Here is a 26037-nt window from a genome sequence, read left to right on the forward strand (position 1 = left end):
AGATAAAAGAAAATAACTGCAGAACATGCTTCAAATAAGACAGAAACCAAGTAATGGGTCATAAAACATAGGCATTTTACAGTCTCAACTGTGGAGTTTGCCAGGGAAAGAGAGACATATTAGTGGGTGGTCAGAGGACGGCCCCTCTTTAGTAGCAGTAAGCCTTGCTAAATTAGCTATACACATCATTTCATGAGAGATGATTAATAGGCAGACAGTAAACTGGGGAAACATGCAACCAGCAAAACATACACAGATGACAAACACATTTAAAAGAGTACATAGGTCCATACAAAGTCACTATGCATCTGGTGCAGACCATTAGGGAGTCTAGCCCAAATTTCTAATTGTCCCAGAGCACTTCCTTGTTAAGTGACTTATTCAAAGTCCCATAGTAAGTAAATGAAGATGGAAAGATTCAAGCCATGTTCTCTTAGCACTGAAAGCATATAGTCGTGTGCACATACTGCCAGACATAACAGTTACAAGAACAGGAATGGGTTGCTGCGTGTCTCAATGACTGCTGTAAGCATCAGCAGTGCAGTGTCCTGCCAAATGTACATGGAGTGATATCTGCTTACAGAGCCCACAGCATAAGTAGTACATGAATCACTGTTAAAGAGGGATTCTGCTATCCTTAAATCAGTTGATGAGCAGAAAAACATCAAGAGAAAACTATAATACCAGAAGACATCTATGCCAAAACAAAAGGTTATCCAAAGGTAAGGAATAGAAGGTTGGTAATATTTGGTTGTAGAATTACAGAAAAGCATAGAATGGAGGGATAAAAACATAATATTATAGTTATAAAATAAATCCAACTGATAAAGGATTTCCCACAATATTCAGCACCCCCCCCCCTTTAACATAATTATTTTCCAGTCCCTTAATTTTATAGTGTCACTATCAAGGAGTCGGGATTTTTAACAAACCATTATATGAGCAGATTAACAAACTGAAGAAAATACAATGCCAGAAGACATCTGTGCTTCAGGGAGAAAACAAAGCTAAGGAATAGAAAATTGGTCATATTTTGTTGTAGGCTTACTTAGTAAAGGGAAAAAAAGAACATGACATTAGGTTATAAAACAAATTAAAATTAAGCATTTTCTATGACATTAAGGCAAAAAATAAATAAATAAATAAATAAAAACCTTTCCACTCTGCAGGCACTAGGAACAGAATTTCGTTCAAATCCCTTTCTTTCCAGCTGCAGCGGTAACTTACACATGGAACTGCAAAGATCTCTCAGTGCAGTGACAGTTTTGACACCTCTGGAACAGTGGGGGAGGGTGGGACAGTCAATTCATCTTATAGGTTCATAGGTGAGTACTAGGCTAATGACCCTGGAGCCAATACAAGCCTAGCCCAAGAATATTCCCAGTCATCCTGTTGCCGGACGTTAGTTCCTTGTGCCACTATCGAGCAAGGCTGCTGAAGCGATCCCGGGGTGAATTTCCCGTTACCCATTCACTCGTCAAGATTTTTCTTGAAGAGGGCTAGTGAGGTGCTCTGCTCGACATAAATGGGAAGTTTATTCCAGAGTAGCACTATAAAATTATAATTTGCAGCTATACAACTCTTTACTACAGAGTAAAACAGCCTCTAAGATGCACATAAATGAGGGTCATTCTAAGAAAAAACAAACAGAAGGTACATAAAATAATAGTGATGGATGCTAATCCCATTATATATCAATCTCACGGGAATACACCCCTACTTCTCTCTACCATGACTCGTATAAAGCAAACTTGAAATGGATTACAGGAAAGAAAAGGGGCAAGAAAAACAAGATCACGTTGCTAAGCCATGCCCTTTGGTAGACATTTTGTGGAAAAAAACATTAAAATTCTATAAGAAACACAGACTGAATTTGATGTTAAAATAGCCCAAAAAACAGAGTGAAAAAATTTTTTTTTCAGTTCTAAAGTTGAGTTTTCTTCTAATAAAAAAGACATGCTACATCAGCCATTTTTGTAGTTGCACTGTTGATGTTTCCATTAGTTTATGTACAACAGGTAACCAAGGACAGTAATTCCCCTTTACACTATTGTGAGATCTGACTCACATGAAAACAAGCAACTGTCTGCAATTTATGGATATAACAGGGGACACATAGTATACACTCTAAATTTGGCAGCTTCTGCCATTAAATCAAAACAAGTTAGCTTGGGCAGCATCAGAACAAAAAAAAGCATATTCCAAACACCGAGTTGATTAACCATAGCAGACATTATTCACAGGTTATATACTCACAGACCAGAGTTAAGGATAAACTTGGTACTTCTCTTCTAGTATGGGAGAAAAAAAGAATCTCAAAATATTAAAGAAAATATAGTATCTGAAGGTTTATACTCTCAGTGAAAAATCTGCATCCATCTACAGCAGACACATACAGTGTACATGTCCCCAAATAATAAGAATTTGAGAAACAACAAAGTAGCAGCACATGTACCGATAATTTTTTCTTTACAAAATACCATGACAAACACCTAGCTAGAATGACTAGGTTCACCCCTCAAGCTCTCGCTATCTTCATTCTGTTGAACACCCACCCCTTTTAAAGCATTCATCTTTTTTAACTATCCTCATTTTATTAAAATAAAATCTACAATTAAGTTAAAAATAAGACATATACTTCGTACAAACGCTATGTGCTGTATGAAATAGGCCAAGCATTACTTCGCAACACTGAAACCTCTACTCATTTTAGTCTTTTTTTCTGTCCAGCCCATCTCTCTGCACCCAATGGATTTAAGAAGGCTGGAACCAAGTCTGGACGGGATGCCAACCCATTAGAAGATGCTTACCAAACCTACATCTACAGGCAATATGCATCAACAGTTCACCTCACAAATGAGAGGGACACCAAGAGAAAAAGAAAAAAAGAAAACTGACATTATACTGCTCTGCTTCTACCACAGTAACTTATTAGACAAATGTACACACACACACACACACACACACACACACACACACACACACACTGCACTTCACGCTGTGCAGCTACTGACATCTACAAGACAGACGACTGCCAATGTAGGAAGGATGGCAGTACTCAATATAAAAACATACTGATACGTGTGCGTCTTATCACATGTCATGCAATCAAAGAAATTTGTCACAGCAGGTGATAGGATACTTTAAAAAAAAAATAAGGGGAAAATAATTCCATAGCTTACAATGCTAGGAAATTAAAGTTTTATAAAATGCAAGCTGGTTTCTAGTAATTGAAACTTTCTGAAACCATACTACAGCTAGAAAAAGAAACCTCAGGGTTAAGTGCAGCTACAGGTGAAAGTGGACTTTTCCTTTAAGACATAAAATAACGAAATAAGCAGTCACCATAAACAAGTCTTCAGCCGAAATAAATTACCTGTAATCTATCCAAACACACCTATGTACCACTGGGATCAGTCTTGGGGCCTCTGTTTGGGATATACTTTTCTGCGGTACAGGCCAAAACCACTGGACTATGGCTGACCATGTTTGCAGATAACTGCAAGCTGGGTGCTGTCATCAATTCCCCTAGTGATGTGGGCATCCTCCAAGGAGGGTTTCATCCAAACAAATAAAATGGTGCCAGAAACATGGCCTCAAACTGAATGCCAAAAAATGCATCATCATCCCCTTTGGGGAGAGAAGTCCTCGCAAATTATCACATTAATAACAAGATCCTAAGCAAGCAATCAGTCGTGAAGGACCTGGGTACCCAGGTTGACAGCAAACTGACTTTTGACCACCAAGTTGCCTCTGCAGAACGGAAAGCTTTCTACAGTGGATATAAAAAGTTTACACACCACTGTTAAAATGGCAGGTTTTTGTGATATAAAAAAAAAAAATGAGACTACAATAAATCATTTCAAAACTTTTCCCACCTTTAATGTGACCTATAACCTGTACAATTCAATTGAAAAACAAACAAATCTGTTAGGGGAAAAATATAAAAAATAAACATACAATAAGCTGGTTGCATAAGTGTGCACACCCTTAAACTAATACTTTGTTGACGCACCTTTTGATTTAATTACAACATTCAGTCTTCTTGGGTAGGAGTCTTATCAGCATGGCACATCATGACTTGGCAATATTTGCCCACTCTTCCTTGCAAAAGTGCTCCAAATCTGTCAGATTGTGAAGCATCTCTTGTGCACAGCCCTCTTCAGGTCACCCCACAGATTTTCTATTGGATTTAGGTCTGGGCTCTGGCTGGGCCATTCCAAAACTTTAAATTTTCTTCTGGTGAAGCCATTCTTTTGTTGATTTGGATGTATGCTTGGGGTCATTGTCGTGTTGAAAAGGTGAAATTCCTCTTCATCTTCAGCGTTCTAGCATACGCCAGAAGGTTTTGGGCCAAAAATGACTGGTATTTGGAACAGTTCATAATTCCCTCCACCTTTACTAACGTCCAAGTTCCAGTTGAAGAAAAGTAACCCCAAAGCATGATACTGCCACCACCATGCTTAACAGGGGGATGGTGTTCTTCTGGTGATGCAAAGTGTTGTTTTTGCTCCAAACGTACCTTTTGGTACTGTGGCCAAAAAGTTCTACCTTGGTCTCATCAGACCATAACACATTTTCCCACATGCTTTTGGGAGATGATGTATTGTTTTGCAAATTTTAGCCAGGCCTGGAGGTTTTTCTCTGTAAGAAAAGGCTTCTGTCCTGCAACCCTCCCCATAGCCCAGACATATGGAGAATACGGGAGATTGTTGTCACATGTAGTACACAACCAGTACCTGCCAGAAATTCCTGCAGCTTCTTCAAAGTTGCTGTAGGTCTCTTGGCAGCCTCCTAGACCAGTTTTCATCAATTTTGGAGGGACGTCCAGTTATCTGCAACGTCACTGTTGTCCCATATTTTCGTCACTTTTTGATGACCGTCTTCACTGTGTTCCATGGTATATCCAATGCTGTGGAAATTTTTTCTACTCTTCTCCTGACGGATACCTTTCAACAATGAGATTCCTTTAATGCTTTGTAAGCTCTCTGCGAACCATGGTTTTTGCTGTAGCAGACAACCGACTAAATGTCAGGAAAATCCTACTGGGACAGCTGAACTTTATTTGGGGTTAATCAGAGTCTCTTTAATTGATGCCAGGTGTGTACACAAGAAGAATGAATGCTGTAATTAAATCAAAAAGTGCTTCAACAAAGTATTAGTTTAAGGGTGTGCACCTTATGCAACCAGCTTACTGTACGTTTTTTATTTTTTATATTTTTTCTCCAACAGATTTGTTTGTTTTTCAATTGAATTGTACAGGTTATAAAGGTGGGAAAAGTTTTGAAATTATTTGTTGTGGTCTCATTTTTTTATATCACAAAAACCTGGCATTTTAACAGGGGTATGTAAACATTTTATATCCACTGTACATGGCCCACCTCATTAGTAAGCGTATCTCATCAAGCGACAAGAAGGTCATAACATCCCTGTATTCTTCCCTTATAAGACCCATTATTGAACACAATGACCCTTTCGGCATGTACCTCACAAAGCACATGCAGCAGCTGGACACACCACAGAGGTTCCTCACCAGGAGGATCAAGGGCCTCAAACATCTACCCTACACAGTCCCTCTACGGAGTCTCACAAAAACTCCTCAGAGGTGGCCTCTTGTCTAGCATACAAAGCAATCTCCCAGTCTGCCTTGTTGGGACTACTGCAAATCTGCAAGTCAAGTTCCACTCATGTAACCCGCACGTGCAACTTCAACCTGGTCTGTGACATCAATAGGACTTTTTGTTGGCAGGATAGATTCGTGCCCCAGAGACTCCCCCTTCTGTGGAACAGACTCCCTCTCTACATCAAGCAGAGTACTTCATTAACCCTTTTTAAGCGCAACTTGGATAACTGGATAGGGAACAGAAAATACACCCCTGGGATTCCACCCGTGTCCCTGCTGAACAGGGACATCAGGTGCTGACTTGTCAGAACATGGACTAAATTCTTGGCTAGGCTTGTAAGGGCCTCAGGGCCAATGGCCTATTAACTTCCTATGATAGCAAGTTAGGAACACTCAGTTCTATCTACTCCGTCCGTGCTACTTCACTTTAATCTACACCCAACATCTGACTTATCTTTAAGTTATCCTCCCCAAAACTTAAGCAGCCTACTAACTGCTTGCAAAAAAAAATTATCTAATTCAATGATTCAGTCCATGTAATACAGAAAAGTTTTAATCTGGCAGCAGCTACCTGAAAGAAAAACACAGACAGAGAAGTAATGTTAAACTCTAGGCCTGGTTTGCTGCTCTACCCCCTTCTTTAGACAGGCACACAGAGTGGTTTACCGACACAACTCAGAACAATTCTGGATTTCTCAAAAAATTGTAACACTGTCAGCTATCCCCCCCCCCCATGTGCAGTTGGTTCTGAAATGAACAGTGGAACATGCTACAACGCGTCAAACATGTCCCTATGTTACAAAACTCAGACTATCACAGTACAAAGTGCCCCCAAATATAACGCAGTGTTCCTCATGTATACTGATCAAATATAAGACACCTATGGCATTGATGGCAATTTGATACTCCAATGCACTAGTTTCCTACATAAGCAACACTGAATCTAAGCACCAACATTGTTTAAGCCGGACACCAGGGTTAAGGAAATAAAAGCAATTGTCCTTTATAAACATACAATTAAATTAGACCTGCCTTAGAGGTAAACCCATTCCTAAGGATAACAGTTCACTAGGTATTACGGACATTATTATAGACGCAGCCTTAACTTTTGAACATCCTATATTCCTAATGGTTCAAAGTTATCAAAAACTTATGCTTCTGATAACGATCCTTAACACCAAACCTCCAGTAGAAAATACTCTTCATACAAGTTATAAAAGTCTCTATAGAAAAAGGTTCCACTAAGACACAAAGTCTGCAATAAGCTAATTTCTACGAGTTCATAAATTACTCTACCCAATACCTGACAGCATTTAATATAGCTGCACTCGTAATTCAGAAACAAAATGACCAGTGACATACAAAAACGTAAGCCCAGTGCCTAAACTATCCTTTCAAAACAAAATGAAAATTAATCTTTTACTTCATTCCCTCTTTATAGTGGTGACTTAAAAAGTACATTCTTTCCAAACTGAGGATTAAACTGGCCAACTATTACCCGAGCAACGTTGAACCATTATACCCAAGCAATTATAAAAAATATGCAAAATCTTTGTTATTGTAAATATGCACAAACTGTGCATTTCCCACTACAGTTCCCAATGCTTACCTTAAACATCTGATTATACCTCTCAACCTGCCGACATTGAAATAGGTACAAAGGACCTTAAAAACAAAGAATATCCAGCCAAAAACTCTGGACATAATTAGCATAAAATCTGACCACCAAACAGAACATAACCCTTCCCCCTTACAGTAGGAATATGAGACACTGCTTATAGGTTCATAGGTTCATACTAGGCTATCTGCCCTAGGGCATTTATAAGCCTAGCCAGAATGTGTTTGGCTTTCGCCACCCATTTTAAATTTATTTTGCTATGCCCTTTTTCGAGGTTAGTATACTGTGCCTCTGTCTAACAGTGACACAGAAGTGATACCCGGGGTAAACCTACGATCACCCATCCACTCATCAAGATTCCTCTTGAAGACAGTCAATGAGGGACTCTGCCTAACCTGGACTGGGATTTTATTCCAGAGTGAAGGGAGCCTCTGGGTTAAGAATCTGTCCCTTCAGCATGTCCTATTTATTTCAGTGCTGAGGTTCAAGTCTCTCGAGCGCTAGCTCGATGGGATTTGGATTTTCTGAGGTGCAGCATGTCCATTAATTCCGGGTTGGACATGGCTTTATACGTCAGGCACAGATAGTCTCTGAACAGGCAGTATGCCACTGAGTAGAACTGGAGTTTCTTTAACCGGGCAACATATGGCATCTGTTTGAGCCCTTTGATCCTCTTGGTGAGGTACTTTTGGGGTCTTTCCAGTTGCTGCAGGTGTCTGGTAAGGTACATCCCAAAAGGGACATTGTACTCAATTATGGGCCTGATGAGGGATGAGTAAAGAGGCACGATGACCTCCCCTGATCTAGATGTGAATCCCTTCATGATTAGGTGGGCTATATAAAATGTTTTTCTAACCACTTTGGCCACGTGGTTGTCAAATGAGAAATTGCTATCAACTTGGGTCCCCAGGTCCCTAATTACTTCTTCTGTACTTAATGGATTACCACCTATGTGGTAATTTGTGGGCACTTTGTTTTTGCCAAAGGGGATGACTATACACTTGTTGGCATTTAGCTTGAGGCCATGGCTCTGGCACCAGTTGTCTGTTTCTATGAGGCCCTTTTGGAGGATGCTTGTGTCGGCTGGAGAGTCGATTATGGCACCCAGTTTGCAGTCATCTGCGAACTTGGTCAGCCACAGTCCTTCCATGTTGGCCTGTACCTCCGAGAAATATATACCGAACAAGAGAGGTCCCAGGACTGAGCCTTGTGGGACACCACTTGTAACTGGTTTGGAGTCTGACATGGCTCCAGCAATTCTAACCATGTGGGTTCTGTCCTTGAGCCAGTTTGCAATCCATCTAGTGACATAAGGGTTTATATTTAAGCTGGTGAGCTTATCTATAATGCCCGAGTGGGGTATTGTATTGAAGGCTTTTGCGAGGTCCAGGTAGGCTGTGTGGACCACCTTCCCCTCGTCAATGGCCTTGGTGACTGTTTCAAAGAAATCAACCAGGTTTTAAGAGGCAGGATCTGCCCTTAACAAAGCCAATCTTAGTAGGATCCAGTGTCTGTAGGTCCCCAATATCTTTATTTATGAGGTCCATGATGATCCTTTCCATAGCTTTGCAGACCAAGCTAGTCAGGCTTATGGGGGATAGTTTCCAGGATCTGTTGAGGCACCACCTTTATGGAGAGGGACCACTGTTGCTGTACGCCACTCTTTGGGCACATATCCTGTAGTAAGGCTGAGACTGAACAGTAGTTTTATGTTTGGGTTTAGCTCTTCTTGGAGTTCATGTAGGACGCAGCCCGGGACACCGTCTGGTCCCATTGATGCTGTGTTTTTTGCTATGGAGAGGGCGGCTCTTACCTGAGCATCTGAGATGTCAGGGGGGCAGCACTCTGCTGGGATAGATATTTGCCCTTTTGGTGAGGAGGGGGGGAGAAGTTTGCACTGAACCTGTCAGCTAGGATGTTGGCAATGTCTGTGGGTTCGGTGTATTTTTTGTCATTTTGGACTAATTCTGAGCATATCTGGGAATTACCACCCAGGTTCCTAACATACCTAAAGAAAGCCTTGTGATTATCCTTAGTGTCCTGTGCAATTTTTTTCTCGAAGCTGGCCTTAGACAATTTTATGAGTGCCAGTAGTTTTTTGCTAATACTGATCAGTGATGCCTTCCCTTTTTGGGATTTTGCTCTATCATTTAGTAGCTTCCTCCTTCTATTGTATAGTTTGTTTATGGCTGGGGTCCACCAGACAGGACGTCTGCCTTTGGAGGATTGGGTCTTGGTTTTATTTGGGATCGCATGATCCATGCATTCCTGAAGGTGTTCATAGAATGCGTTTATAAAGGATTCTGCAGTCTGGGCCATATTTTCCACAGGCCTGGGGGCTTTGAAGGATTCCACCTCGGTTTTGAGGAGTGTGAAATTTGCTTTAGAGACGTTTTTCACTGTGGTTTTCTGGGCAGGGGGTGGGGTCGGGATGTGAATATCCAGTGAGATTAGTTTATGGTCTGATCTTACCAATGAGGGATACACTTCTGGTCTGGAGCATAGAGTCCCCATGTTGGTGATGATCAGGTCCAGTACATTTTCCCCTCTTGTGGGAGTGGTAACAAGTTGTTCCATAGCATTTGAGTTTATAAATTCTAGAAACCTTTGGGCTAGGGTGTTGAGCTACAGTAATGCTCCCAGTCTATGTTTGGGTAGTTGAAGTCGCCCAATACAATGGTGTTTGGAGAGACCTTCATATTTTCCAGTGTTCTCAGGAAGGCCGAGTTGGGTTCCTGGGTTTGGGAGGGTGGTCTGTAGCAGGCTATAAACTGGAAGGCAGTTTTACCCACTGTTAGTTGCACATGGATAGTCTCTGATGCTTCGTGCTTTGCCACCAACCTGGAGGTGTGGGTATCTTTGACGAATATTGATACTCCCCCTCCTTTTGTGGTTCGGTCCAAGTTTTGGGGCCAAAAAGCATGGTATGAGGTATAACCTGGTAGTGCTGGGGTGCTCTCGGGAGCCTTGAACCAGGTTTCTGTTAACTGCACAGATATCTATTTTCTCCATGCTAAGGAGAGTTTCGAGTGCGTGCATCTTGAGGTTTAGACTTCTGGCGTTGAGTAGCATTACTCTTAGTTTCTTATCCCTTGTGATACCTATGGAGGTGGGTTTGTCTTTTGAGCCTTGCCTAAAAAGGCACTATGGGGGTAGCAAGAGCCTTTCCCAATATCCGAAAGCCCAGGGGTGACAGGTGCAAGCCGTCCCTAGCGAAGCATCATGGCTTGTCGAGCATATCATCCCAAGCCGACAGGCATTGGATCCCCTTTCAATGACACCAGTACTTAAGCCAATTGTTGAAATTGATCATCTTGTCTTCATATTGTGGCATCATTCTTGGTGAGGGTAAGATGCTACTCAAGGTCAGGGTCATACCGGCCTGGGCTACATGCTCAGAGAGCTCCTCTATGTCTCTTTTCATGTAGTCCAGGGAGGTACGTCTCAGGTCATTCACACCAGCATGGACAATGACAGAGTCATATTTGTACTTGCCTTGGAGTGACCTGAGTGCTTGTTTTATGTGGCGGATCCTAGCGCCCGACAGGCTGCTCACCGTGACCCTCTCCTTGTTCAGCCTGGTGAGTGGGACGTCAGTGTGCCTGACAATAGAGTCACCTATTACAAGTGTATCAGGTGTGTTGTTTAGTCTTAAGGGCTGTGACTGTTCGGCACACTGGCTTTGTGAGATATGTGTTGCACGTGTTTTGTTTTGGGGTAGCTGTTGCTTGGGTGTCTGCTTTGGAGGTCTCTGCTGCTTGGGCAGATCTTTATTTAGAGCCTCCGAGTATGTTTTTGTGTGATTATGTGTTTGGTTTGCTGTCATGGTAGGTCTATGTGAGGCTGGAATTGTAGTGAGTGTGGTTTCCTTCTCCTCCTGACTGGTTATGCCAGTACTGGAGTTGAGAGAACTTAGCCTCCAGTTTGGCTATATGGTTGCATCTCTCACATGTGTTGGAATTTGTTGGGAGGAGGAGAGGGTTGTCTCAGATTCACCAGCTGTGAGTGACAAAAAAGCTGGAAAAATATAAGCATATTGTCAAAGAGACAGTGTAAAGTCCATAGACTAATGTACTGCAATATTCTACCACACAGTCATTTATTTTTGCTTCTGAAAAGGGGAGATGACGTGTGTGTTCTCTTTCTGTACATTACTGGTGCCACTGGTACAGTAAACTCTCTGTTAACCAGCACTCATGGGGATTGGTAGATGCTGGTTAACTGTAGTTTCTGATTGCTTGAGCGTAACTATTACAACACGCCTGACTAATACTGTACCCTATACTGTTTGTTTGGTATGACTTAAACTCTGAAAACATAAGGTATGTTTCTGCAGAGGCAGAAAACAAAGTGCAACACATGAAAATTGTACTGTATTTCTTTTTTTTTTTTCTGGTTACTTGCGCTTCAGTTAACGGACAGTTTACTGTATGTTGGTCACGTAGTGTGGTTTTCTGTATACAGCTTCAAAAATCACACGTGAAGAGGGGAATTTAGAAAATTGTCTGAATGGGGTAAATCACGCCGGGAAATGCAGAAGTATAACCCCAAAAAACAGACACATCGTGTGCAGGGGTAAATCAGGTCTGAAAATAGGCATGTTCCTCCAAAACAGGGACAGTTGAGAGGGGTCCGACTGCCTGATGTGCAAGCTTGTACTTTATTTTGATTATTCTGGTGATAGATTATATGAACTGATACAAAAATATTACATTCTATTACAACACATGCATCTGTGTGTGTGTGAGAGAAAGAGATGCAGTAGTTAGTGCTTCTTTTGGACCCTGCTCATTATGTGTACTGCAAATGAATCCCACTGATTAGTACAATGTCACATTTTTTTAACCTAGGGACAGCCTGCAAGAGCATTCCCAGTCCAGAGGGCCTTCACAGTTAACACAATGTATTCACTGCAAGGTAAAACTACAGGAGACAGTAGAGAATCACACAATTAAGCAACCCTGAGGTGTTCCTAGGCAGGCAAACATCTAACAACCTTCAGAGCGAAGCTCTATGGGTCATCTGTAATTATGCAGGAACAGTAACAGTGGTTTAAGCAGCTATTAACCAGTAGCTAGGTATCACACCATATTGTTTACTGACACTTAAAAATGATAACTGTTGAAGCAGAATCCACTAGTAAATTTATTATGCTGCACTAGTTCATAGGTTCATAGTTGTGTACTAGGCTAATGGCCCTGGAGCCTTTACAAACCTAGCCCATAGGATTACCCTGACATAGTGCCATCCGACCTTAGTTCCCAGTGCCTCTGTCAAGTAGAGCCACTGGAGTGATCCCCGGGGTGAATTTTATTTCCCATCCACTCATCAAGGTTTCTCTTAAAGAGGGCCAGTGTGGTGCTCTGTTTGATATGTATGGGAAGTCTATTCCATAGCAAGGGCAGTCTCAGGGTTATGAACCTGTCCCTCCAGCACATTCTGCTGATTGTGGCAATGAGGTTGAGGTCACTGGAGAGTGTGGTGCAGAGGGACTGGGATTTCTTTAGATGTAGCATTTCTAACAGAGCTGGATCAGACATGGCTTTGTATGTAAAACAGAGATTGCCTCTAAGTAGGTGACATGAGACAGAGAATAGTTGGGAGTCAAGTGTTTAAGGCCTAGGATCCTCTCTGTGAGGTACTTTTGTGGCCTCTCCAGTTGTTGCAGGTGTCTAGGGAGGTACATGCCAAATGGGGCATTGTACTCTATGAGTGGCCTAATGAGGGAAGAGTAGAGGAAGACAATGACCTCTTTCTTACTGGATGCAAAACCCTTAGTAATGAGATGTGCCACACAGAAGGACTTTCTGACCACAGTGGCAATGTGGTGGTCAAAACAGAGGCTGCTGTCAACCTGTGTTCCCAGATCTCTTATAACACCTTCTGTGTTCAGTGGACTACCATCGATGTGGTAGTTCATGAGAACTGGGTTTTTCCCGGAGGGGATGATGACATTTTTTGGCATTGACACCAGTCGTTGGTCTCAGTGAGGCCTTTCTGTAGAATGACAACATCACTTGGGGAGGTAATAATAGCTCCCAACTTGCAATCATCTGCAAACTTTGTCAGCCAGAGACCCTCTGTGTTGGCCTGGACTTCAGAGAAGTAGATACCAAACAGGAGAGGACCCAAGACCGAACCCTGTGGTTCCATACCTAATGCTGTAAAGTAATGTTATACAAATTTCTGTGAAGTATCAAGGGCAGTACTATCACAGAATCCTTACATCCATTACCATTCTTATTTTTGCACATGAGGTGGGGGAGGCACTTCAACAGTGACAATCATCTAGAGCCAAGGTTCACACCACCAGGTGGCTAGCCCTGCCACAGCTGTGCTTCCATACCACACACTCACACGCATACACACATCTATGGCCAAATCCATCTACTACCAGTCTTTGGAATGTGGTAGGAAACCCACACAAACACAGAGAGGGCATGCAGACACTGAAGATAAGGCTTCCCAGCCAAGAACTGAACCTCATGCTGTGAGGAACACTAAATACTGCACCACTGTGCCACCCAGCACAGAATCATCTTTTCTTAGAGATTCATAGGTTGATACTAGGTTAGCTGCCCTTGCAGGCCATTTTAGGCCTAATCAATTTCCCTTCAAAGGTGAGAATCAAACCCTGTACTTTGTGTCTGTGACGTGAACACCTTAACCATTATGTCAACTCTCAACCCCCCAAAAAAGTTTTACTTATATCAAGATTATTTCACCCCATATGGGACTAGAATCCACAATCTCAGGCTTAGGAGGCCAAGACCTTATTCCATTAGTTCACTGGGGCCAGGACCTCATGTTAAAATGTTTATCTAATGAACATTCCTTATGGACTCAGTCCTGCTGTTAAATGATTGTGTAACAAAACATCCCGATATTATTTCACTAGGTAACTTCCCCCCCACCCACCTTTAAAGGATTTTTAACTCCAAAATTCCACACGGAATTTCCCAATTAACAAATGCATGTTAAACAAGTCTCTGAAAACAGCTGCGCACCACCATGTCCCTAATTTTTTATTTATTTAATTTTATTTTACATTTGTTTACCGGGAAAGTCCGACTGGACACAGGTCCATTTTCAGCAGAGGCCCGGGGAGAAAAGTTCCACATTACATTACATGAGAGTAAAAAGTAGTACAACATACATACATATGGCGTATATACACAACAAGACATCATGCTAGTGATTAACATTTCTTACAGTAGACAATCAGAGGTACACTTTTTTTCTTTTGCAGTTATAAGTTTTGTAAGGTAAATGTATATGGATTTGGAAGCTTTCAGGGGAGAAACTGTTTATACAGAGCTGTACCCTGACAAATTCTCTTGGTATGGATTAGCCTGGTGAATGGCATGAGCATAATGGGTTTTCAGGAGTTTTTTTAATTGACTAAAGGAGGTGGCAGAAGTTATTTGGCTTGACAGTGTGTTCCAGGTTTTGGCAATGGTGTCAGCAAAGAGGGACTTACCAGTTTCGTTTTTATGTTTGATGACAGTTACGAGGTTCTGGTTACTAGATCTTAAGGGTCTAGAGGAAATGTGGGGCTGAATTAGGTGCTGAAGTGCTGGAGTTCTCAGGAAGGTAGTAGAGCTTGTGCGCTACTGAGAGTTGATTGAGTAGAAGTTTATGAGGCAACTCAATCCAGTTGAGTTGCTTAAGGGATAGACAGTGGTGAGACCTATATGAGGCTTTAGTAGCAAACTTGGCAATCTTGTTCTAGCAAGATTCCATTTTATTTAGATCAGTTTGGCGGAGATTGGTCAAGATGGGAGAGGCATAGAGGAGGGTGGATAGAAGATGAGTCCTTGCAATGGTTACTTTGGTGCGTTTTGCCATAAACTGTTTGTTCCTGTAGAGGAGATAAAGTTTTTTTATTAACTTTCTTAATGGTTTGTGCTATGTGGATGTCGAACCTCAGGTTATTGTCTATTTCTACACCTAGCAGTTTAGTGTGTGTGGTTGTACTGATTTGAATGTTTTCTTTGGAGCTAATGGTGAAATTATTAATTTAGGGAAGGAGCTCTGCCAGGACTGAAAAGAATTAGGTTTTTTTTTTGGGGGGGGGGGGGGGGTTAGGAGAAGTTTGATGTTAGTGAACCAAGTTTCGGTTAGGGTGAATTTATTTTGGATAAGGGTTTGCAGTTCACTAAGGGTAGGGGCAGCACATATGAGGGTAGTGTCATATGCATATTGTACTATTGAGGCAGTGGGAGAGGATGAAGAAATCTGATTTTTAAACAGAGAGAACAGCAATGGGCCAAGGATGGATCCTTGAGGGGCTCCTATGGTTTCTGGTAACAGGGGGGACAACTGGTCCTGCCATAGGACTGCTTGCTGACGGGCAGATAAGTAGCTGCTGAACCATGATATAGAGGAGGGACTTATATTTAGGGTGGATAGGGTATCAAGAAGCAGACTGTGGTTTACCATGTCAAAGGCTTTTGATAAGTCTAAGAATATGGAAGAAACAAATAGACCCTTGTTTCTGTGGTGGTTAACTAGGTTGGGGAATGATAGTAGTGCTGTTGTGATGTTATGGGAATGTCTAAAGCCATGCTGGGATATGGAGAGTAGGTTGTGCTAATGCTTCTATCCATGCTATAAAAGGCCATTGGAGCTTTATTTTATTAGACAGGTAGTCATTCCCCAAAAAGCAAACACCATTTTTAACAATGTCTGCTATTCCTTTTTAAAAAACCAAGTCAAATGAAAACACAAGCCAAAAACTGTTGAAACGAAGTGAAAAACCACACTGAGTCACAGGAAAATAAAGTAAACGCTTTCGTTTACTTATATTAGCAAACTTCATGAAGTTTGCTAATATAAGTAAACGAAAGCGCTTACTTTATTTTCCTGTGACTCGGTGTGTTTTTTTTACTTCGTTTCAACAGTTTTTGCTATTCCGTTTTGACAGGTCACTGTCCTGAGTTACAAAAAAAAAACTATTCTTCACAGTAACAGTGAGAGAAGGACAGCAATTCTAACTAAAGGATTACTCACATAAGCAAAAGCAGTCACCCCCCATTCGATCAGTTCTTCACCCGCTGTGAATAGCAGGATTACCTAGGGGGCAACTAAGAAGATAGTATGGATGCTTTACAAAGACAGTACAGAACAGAGAATATTAGGAAGGTCTATTGGAAGGCTACTAGTAAATGTGGACAAAACAGACCTTGGTATAGAAATAAAAACAAGACTTGCTGGAGATGAAGAAGAACCTGACAAAAAAGGTAAAATGGAGGTGTTTTATACTTTACTGTCAAAAGAAACTGTGGACATATGAAGTTTATTTATTTAGGAATCACTACATGCGCAATATGTTAGAAAATGCACTATTTATTATTTATTTGACATTTGCTTACCAGGGAAGTCCGATTGGGTAAGAAACCCATTTTCAGCAGAGGCCCAAGAGAAAAGCTCATTACAAAGAAAAAAGAAATATAATATTTACCTGTTTAACAGCAGAAATAAAACAGAAAAGAAAATCCAAATTTACACATGATCCAAAAAAGCCATACACATACATTTTTACATAAGAAGATTAACAAATCATACGTACATTTTACAAAGGAAGTTTAACAATACATGGCAGGATATTTTTCATAGGAGGCACAGCTGCACCATGGAAGGACTGCATAAATAGAAATGTTAGCAATAGTAAAAGACGGTACGATTGTCAGATCATTTGAGTATAATATTAATAGTACTACCAAAGTAGCACAGTTGGAATAGGAGAAAAAGGTTGGTGAAGGTTGCTAATGGGGTCCATATTAGAAGAGCGAATGCTTAAAATAGCGAACACTCTTCTATCGAACTGAAAAACCCGAAACTTTAAAATGTCGAAGGCTGAGATCAGCGATTTTTTTCCCAGGGAAAAAAAAAAAGAAAGAAAGAATGTACAAACAAAATAAAGTGGGGGGCTTTGCCCGCCACACCCCCCCAACTTAAATATACCAATTCCAAGATCGCACCACAGTGGAGAAAACAGCAAAAGTCCAGAGAACGGCCCAGAGATTTTTTTCCCTGGGAAAAAATTGCTGTTCTGTGCCTTTGACATTTTGCGGTTTCGGGTTTTCAAGTTCGATAGAAGAGTGTTCACTATTTTAAGCATTCACTCTTCTAATAGGAACCCTGCTAGTGGGGGAGGGGGTGAGTTTAGAGATTCAATAAAAAGAAGGGAGGCTATTCATCAGCACAGGAAATTGGTAATTAGGTAGAGTATGGTGCAAGGAAGGTGAGAATTACTGTGTAAAAGTTGTGGTGTGGTGTACAATGGAGGTTGCACTACAGATGATGGTGGATAAAAAAGGAGGCAAGAGGGGAGGAAGTAGGAGTTGGGTAACTGAACTAGGGTAAACAAAAGGGATGGGAATCAGCTTGGTTTGGTTTTTGTTTAAGCTTGAATTTCTTAGGAGTTGGAGACAGTTCTGATGTCTAAGGGTAGAGTATTCCATAGTCTGGCCACTGAATAGGAGTATAGACACTGTCCAGCAGTTTTGTTTGGTTTATACAGCGTTAGTAGCGGTTTGCCTTCAGAGCAGTGAGACTATCTAGGTATGTAGATTTTGAGTATTGAATTTAAGATGGGACAGACTTCAGGTTTACAGACAATTTTGTGGACGATTATTAGTTGTAGGTAGTTAAGATGTTGGAGGAGTTCAAGCCAGTTGAGGGGGGGTAAGAGCAGCACAGTAGTGTTTATAGTTTGGTACACCTGTTGCAAATTTAGTGATTTTATTGTAGCAGGATTCAAGCTTGTTTTTTACAGTGTTGTCTGAAGGCTGATTAAAATGGGGGTTCCATATAGTAAGGAGGGGAGCAGGTAGGTTGTGATTGCATCCATGATGTTTTTGTGGTGATAAGAGCATCTCTAGTTTGTGGTGTGTTTTTTGATAGTGTTATGTATATGAAGGTCTAAGGTTAAGTTTATGGGCTATGGTTACCCCTAATACTTTGGTTTGGGGGGACCATTCTGAGCTTTCTATGTCATTTAACTTAAAGTCAGTTCACAGCATCCTTGGTGTAAAAAGGAGGAATTTGGTTTTATTGGGGTTAAGTAGTAGTTGTGCGTTATTGAGCCACGAGTCGATAAAGGAGAATGCAGTTTGGGTTATTTGTCTAAGCCTTGGTGTACTTTGCTGTTGGAAGAGGAGATGAGAGTTGAGTTATCGGCGAACTGGATTAGGAAACTTTGACAAGAGGTAGTGTGGTGATAATTTACAAAGATTTTGAAGAGGAGGGGTCCAGGGATGTATACTTGTGGAACTCCTGTTTTGTTTGCTAGATATTGAGACAGATAGCCTTGCCATTTTACACATGGTTGGCTAGATATTGAGAGACACAGCCTTGCCACACATTGTTGTCTGTCAGAGAGGTAGCTAGTAAAGCACTGTATAGAGGGTGGAGAAAGGCCTATAGAAGAAAATTGCTGCAAGAGTTTGGGATGCAAGACAGTATCGAAAGCTTTCGAAAAAAATCAAGAAATAGTGCTGAAGTTAGTTGGCCAGAGTCTCTTGCTTTGTTAATAGTGTCCGAGAAGGATATTATTGCAGTTGTTGTACTATGTGTTGGTCTGGAGCCGTGTGAGGTGGATGACAGTAGTTCACTGTAGATAAGATGGTCAAGCAGCTGTTTGTATACCCATTTTTCTAAGAGCTTGGAGAGAGGAGACAGGATGGTGATAGGGCGGTAGTTAAACAATTCATTAGATTTCCCCCTTTGTGTAATGCAGTTATAACTGATTTTTTTTTCCAGAGAAAGGGGATGTGGGGATCTATGAGGGATCTTTTGATAAGAATGCTGACTGGGTAGGCGATGGTATCAGCAGCAATTTTCAAGTATTTGGCTGGAAAGTTGTTAGCAGAAAGAGAGCAGGGTTTTATTTGTTGTAGTAGGTTAATTATGTAGTTAGTGGGTACAGGGTGCAGTGAGAGGCTTGGAGGTCAAGAGGCTGTAGTTAATATGTTCCAACATGAGAGGGATGTGAATGCATTGCACTTGGGTGAGGTTTAAGAGAGAGGTAGGTAAGGTTAGTTGTGGAGTTGGGACTGAAGGGCTGGCTTGGGGGAGTCACTGACCAAGGTAACTTCTTCTTTCGGCTGCTCCCGTTAGGGGTCGCCACAGCAGATCAACTGGTTCCATTTCCTCCTGTCCTCTGCATCTTGCTCTGTCACACCAACCACCTGCATATCCTCTCTCACCACATCCATAAACCTTATCTTAGGCCTTCCACTTTTCCTGTTACCTGGCAGCTTCATCCTTAGCATCTTTTCCCAATATACTCTGCATCCCTCCTCAGCACATGTCCAAACCAACGTAATCTTGCCTCTCTGGCTTGGTCTCCAAACCTTCCAACCTGGGCTGACCCTCTAATATACTTATTCCTAATCCTGTCCATCCTCGTCACACCCAGTGCAAATCTTAACATCTTCAACTCTGCCACGTCAAGCTCTGACTCCTGCCTTTTTGTCAATGTCACTGTCTCCAACCCGTATAACATAGCTGGTCTCACTACCCTCTTGTAGACCTTCCCTTTCACTCTTACTGGTACTAGTCTGTCACAAATTACTCCTGACACTCTTCTCCACCCACTCCATCCTGCCTGTACTCTCTTCACCTCTCTTCCACACTCACCATTACTCTGAACTGTTGATCCCAAGTACTTAAACTCATTCACCTTCGCCAACTCTACTCCCTGCATCCTCACCATTCCTCTATCCTTCCTCTCATTCACACACATATATTCTGTCTTAGTCCTGCTGACCTTCATTCCTCTTCTCACTGACCAAGGTAACTATACTTTCAATAAAGTGAGTGTTAAACATTTCTGCAATTTGAGATGGAGATTTGTCTGTGGATCGGCTGGGGATTTGCTTGGATCCTGGGGGAAGTAATGATGAGATGAGAGCCTAGAACTTTTTGGGGTTGTTTTTGTGGTTGGTTAGTTGCTGTATAAAATACTGTTTCTTATCAATAGTTATAACCTTTTTTAGCCCGATTGTGTAGTCTGTAGTTTTGTAAATCTGGATTGCTAAGTTTGTTAAGGTTTGTTAGGGTACAGGGCATTTTATGCAAGTGTATGCAGGTAGGTGGTCACAATGTGTCCGGGAGAGTACTGTAATTGGTTGATTTATTAGGATCTGTGACTGAGATCCAGTCAAGAATAGATCCTTAGTTGTTGCTTTTATGAATTCTAGTTGGAATTGTAATAATTGTGTGAATCCAAAAAGATTTATGCTTCTGGCTGAGAAGTCAGAGATTAAGTTTTGTCAGTTGATACTGACATCGTACAGGAGTATTATGACGAGGGAGATATAAACAACTGTAATGCACACTTTAGTTTTACTAAGTTTTAAGAAGGCTATGAAGATTTCAGCATTACTGAATTCTGGAGTGGGCTCGGAGCAGGGCACCATTGTTTAAGACTTGAGGTAGACTAAAGCTACCCCTCCTGATTTTTATATGAGTTCTAGCACATCTTATTACGCTGAAACCTGGAGGGAGTATAAATCCAGTAATAGAGACATAAAAAAAAACACTCTGCGAACATGCACTTCACAGAAGTAAATATGACACTTCACATGCCTCAGTTTTAGGAGAGCCTATGAGAATCAGGGAAGGTGTTTCCATGGAAAACAAACCACTTTAAGAAACAACATTGGTGCTGAAAAGGTTGGCTCCTTTGCCCATGTAAAGACTGCCACGTCAAAGGCTAAAGGGATAAATACTGCCCACCACACCTCTGAAATGTCCCCAAAACTGGCTCAAATGTTAGCTCTGTCCCTCTTAATCCCAGCTAAAACTAGTGACTTTTGGAGAAAGGATAGTGAGTGAATCACTCACACAATAATTAGGCTTCTTTTACTTCAGAAAAATGTATGTTAATTCACCCTCTCTTATTCTTTCTCGGGTTAATGACATTAATATTTTAAAGGTGACCCAGATTATGTCAAGAGCCATACCTCTCAACTTCTTGGCAAAACCAAAAATAATGGGGGGAGGGGGCACAGACCCAAAAATAGGGACAATTTTTAAATATTGCTCTTATATAAATGTAGAAAATTGATACTATAACAGATTTTGCATTGTTATGTATTTTCTGAAGAGTATGATATCGGACTTTGCTGCCTCACAGCAAGAGGTTCTCCTGGTCGATCCTTGGCTGAGGTGCCATCTGTGCGGAGTCTGCATGTCCTCCCTGTGCTTGCGTGGGTTTCCTACCAGATTCCAAAGACATGCTGTAGGTGCACTGGACACTCTAAATTGGCCCTAGGCATGAGTGCGTGTGTGTGCGCGTGTGTGTGTGTGTGTGTGTGTGTGTGTGTGTGTGTGTGTGTGTGTGCCTTCTGTCGATGGTTGGGTGCCAGGCTGGCAACCAGACACTGCAAAACTCCACTCCCAATCACGAGCGGACAGGTGATCTGCTGTGGCAACCCCTAACTGGAAAAAGCCAAAAGGAGAAGAAGACGTCAGAATGATTTGCCGGAAAACCACAAATTTTAAAAGGAAAGGATTAAAATGATGAGGCTGGACATTCTGTGAAGCTATGATACACACCTAATCGAGTTCTGGCTTTGTATTAGAACATTACCCCACTGCGAATTTCACACAGGAATGGGCATGGCGTACACGACTGACAGGGCAAGCCGATGTAAGGTTGCATGCAAAATATGGCTGAGTGACAAGCCATGCAGTTTATCCAGCAACCTGTTGAATATTCATTTTGAAAATTACATCTGTGACCATTTGTTGCCGTTCTTGAAACATGGCCATTCCAAGATAGTTATTTTGTGTATTGTGTGTCCTTTAATTAAGGGACGTAAGGACAGGTTCAACTATTAGCGGGTCAGAAGGGCAGTATGTATGCAGTACTTTACACCCCACCTAAGTTTGTGCTTTAAATTGCTTTTGCAGGGGGGCAAGCCCCCCTGCACCTCCCACCTTTCTTAACTATACTGTTGTACTTATGAAAAGAACACAAAATGTGTGGTTTTCTGATAAATTACTGAACATGGAAGTCACTAAATAATGACACATATTTTACTTTCAGTCTTTACATTCTTCTGAAATGCACACTACATAAAACTAGTCATGCTAGCAAGTGTCTAAGTTTATAAAGGCAGTACTTAAATTCTCTCCATCCCCATATTTGGGAGTTTGACCCCATTATATTAAACTTTGTTCAGATTTTGTGCATTAACACATTGAGAGGTATGTGTCACCGTTAACTGCAACTGTACGTTAAAACGTTATGGTTCTAGGTTTGTACCTATCTTAGCTTAGTTACTGCAATCCACTGTCTCTGAAAAGCAGACATTACAAAAAAAAAATTCACTTTTTGAAAAATACATATCTGCAGACCATGCAAAACATGACCTTAACCGAAATAAGGAGTAGATACTCACACCAACAGTAAGGACTCATTTAGAAACGGAATGACATGTAAAATTCTTTGGCATACAGGGAGTGACATCACAAATAAACACTGGATGTGAAACAGCTAAGAAACAGTAATAATTAAAAAAACATAGCTCTCAACCTTCCATCACCAAAATGAGGAACACTTGCCTTCATAATGTGGAACAAATGGGCAAAATGTGGAACACATACGGCTTACTAACAACTTCAGCTAGGAAGGTCATAGGATGGTTAAAATATGCTGGTTTTACTTAATAATGAATTAATATGATTAACTTCTATTACCATGGATTTCACTTAAAAAATTCCTAACACTGAATGTGTGACAGACCCTTTCAATGTGGAACTTTGAGGAACATGAACATTTTAAGACCTCAAATGAGGTACACTTGAGAGGTATGATAAAAACAAATGCAAGTGAATTGATCTGCCATGTGCGTTCCTTCCGAGGACTAGAAATACTTTAGGTGTGTGCTGCTATACAGAACACATAACACGCACTTGCAGCAGCGCGCAGATTCAACTACACTGATTTCCATATTGTATTTGGTGACGTTTAATAGATCGTGTTTAGTCATAGTAAGACTAGAAATTACAGGGAAACAGCAGTGGGCGGGCTTTGCTACTGCGCACCTGGTGGGGTAATGTTCCAATACAAAACCCGAATTTTAATGTGTGTACTTTGACTGCCTCTTCAGCTTGTGCCGTTTATTCGTCCAGTTTCAATATCCCATGGACAGTTCCTCGTCGAGACGCTGGGAGACGATGTGTTTTAATTGCAGATTCCTTATTTGTGAACAGTGTTTACGAGTTTCCGTGCTTACTTTACACACTAGACTAAGTTACTGTTGAGCTAACTCGAATCAGCACCACATAATAACTACAGGTAGTTTCATCAGCTCTTCTCAGATCAGCTTTTGGAGAGCATGCATGCAACCTATTTCTGCACATCTTTATTTCCTTAAGAAATAAATCTTTTTTTCTTACAAAAAGAGATCCCTACCATAAATATCATCAGCACGGGACGTTACCTAAAATTACCACTCCTTACAAGAGTTAGGGTTGCTAGACGGTCCCATTCACCTGAAAGATGGTCCCAATAAAAACAAGAAGAAAAAAAACACAAAGACGTAATACATGCCGGATGCCGTAACAAAACTTTCAAAACTCCGATCATACTTTACGTGAAGACGGTAGTCAATTACAGAATATACTACATTCCTACCTCGGGATTCCGTATCACTGTATTGGGATATCATTAAAAGTTCACAAACAAATACTTGAACTTACCGTAGTCCATCAGTGAAAAGCAGCCCCACACATCATTCTTGCCTCGACAGTGCTGCCACAAGGAGGCATAGTGCCGCTTAGACTCTACCCAGCCGGAGCCAGCTAATGCAATAATATCAAAAATGACGGCACATAGTAACAACAGGGGCAGGATCCACTTACAGCGAGGATATGCAATGCCACACTTCAGCATTTTTCTACCACAGCTCTTTCAACCCGTTTCACACTTTAGGACTATATGCGAGCGCTGCACACTCTGAATATCTACAAGTCCTGCACACAAATAAGTGGAAAGCGATAAACTAACTGCCCAGCAGTTCGATTTTACACTGCTTCGCTTGAAGGTGTGATCTAAATACTAGACTACAAAAGCATGTAGCTGAAAACACCCTAGTGTCTAGGATTACACAAAAGATGATGCGCGTGGGACACCGCCAAGAAGCTGACAACAGTTCCAACAAAACTCGAACAACCTGTTGAACAGAGAGCGAGAGAGGACTCGCCCAAGGGTAAGGTGGGACTGGACAGGAATGCGTCACACCGACAGGGAACTGCTGCACATGCCCGAACAGTGCTGCTATGCCACGCCCCTTTCCAAGTTAAATAAACCCAAGAGGGGAGAAAAGGAGTGATTATTGCAGGGCTTACAGTTTTAACTCATTATCCGCTCTTTTACTTCCAGTCTTCGACCTGCTGAGAAGTTAAACTAGAGGCAACACGCGGAGGAACGAAATAGCGCACTTGGAGATGTTTAGTTTCGAAATTCTCGTCTGTCTGTAATATGTTGAATGTAACTTTTATGTCCAGTCAAGTGTGCAAACTGAAATACCAGCTCAGCAAAACTGGTAGTGTGTTAGTGTATGTTTTGTAAGGTTTACATGATTACATCATAACGCTTTACATCTTTGTTCGAGAATCACGGACGAAGCCAAAAATAGCATCTCGAGTCCCTTTAAAAGCTAAGAGAGCAACATGTTTTGCGTCAATGTTTCGAATATTTACTAAGTAGCAAACTTTAATGTTTTGTTATATTGGCAGACTGTAATCCTTTGGAGAGGTTTAACAAATCCATTATAACGAACGACGGGGCAAAACATGAGGCAACATCAGGAACGTTTGAGAGGTACGAACTTCATAAATCCAGTCCCCCCTTTTGTAGCTTAGAAATTCAACTTTCTTTGATTATGATGGGCCTCTTAATGAGTAATTCTTGCCCAAGAGCTACTACACTTGGAGATTACCAGAAAATGACCTGCAGCAGCTCAGGAGAAATAGATATAGAAAACGGAAAAGGCTATATTTGTTTTGAGCTGACTTTTGGTATTTTAACTTCATTGTCACTACAATCTTGGACTGTGCACAGATTGCACCATCTTGTGGCAAAATGTATATGACTACACCAGCCGCTGCATTTCTGCAATGTTCTGAAGTTGACAGGATTATAAAAGATCGAGTCACAGTGTAGTTTCCAGCCGAGGTCCTATAATTAGTACCCCACAGCTATTCCGAACCCCCCCCCCCCCCCTCACACACACACTCACACTCATTCAGTCTCTAACTGGATGCCCAAAAGGACATGCAAGAAGCAAGGTTTCTGGCTATAGCAATTGTAAGTCCAATCCTACAGATGAGTTCTTGTGGTGCCATGGGCTGGTTTTATTTACTTACGCATTCATTCACATTTGTTAACTAGGTGAATGCTCATTTTTTTCCGTTGAAACCTCGGGAGAAAAGCTATATGTTGTAATAGAAGAAAACCAAGTAAACTTTAACATACTATATACAATGACGTGAAGACTTAAACAATAAAGTGAGGAATAATAACTGAAACAAGACAAATATAAACTGGTAAAAACGCAAATACAGATAAAATACGTTGCTACACACTAGTCGGCCAGAATGAACATGATTAATTATATAGCGATTAGCCTGGTAGAGGAATACGACATAATACACAGATAAATAATGAAACAGTTTGCAGTTGTAGGGAAAGATAATTATAGGTGATTATCTTAGAATTCAAGGAAGAAGAAAAACTATTTTTATATAGGGTTCATTAGAGTTTTAAAGCGATTTA

General features: G+C 41.3%; 1 protein-coding gene across 1 annotated transcript in view; it reads right to left on the reverse strand.

Moving 5' to 3' along the window:
- LOC122805393 (p53 apoptosis effector related to PMP22) overlaps nt 1–24499 on the reverse strand; it is a 301279-nt gene extending 276780 nt beyond the window's left edge. The window contains exon 1 of the mRNA XM_044075500.1: nt 23961–24499. Coding sequence (XP_043931435.1) covers nt 23961–24153 — 193 coding nt within the window. The 5' untranslated portion in view covers nt 24154–24499. The remainder of the gene's footprint in view (nt 1–23960) is intronic.
- Between the last annotated feature and the right edge of the window lie 1538 nt (nt 24500–26037).

The sequence above is a fragment of the Protopterus annectens genome, chromosome 1.part1 (genome assembly GCF_019279795.1).
Source record: "Protopterus annectens isolate FY-2018-M chromosome 1.part1, PAN1.0, whole genome shotgun sequence".
NCBI classification, from domain to species: domain Eukaryota; kingdom Metazoa; phylum Chordata; order Ceratodontiformes; family Protopteridae; genus Protopterus; species Protopterus annectens.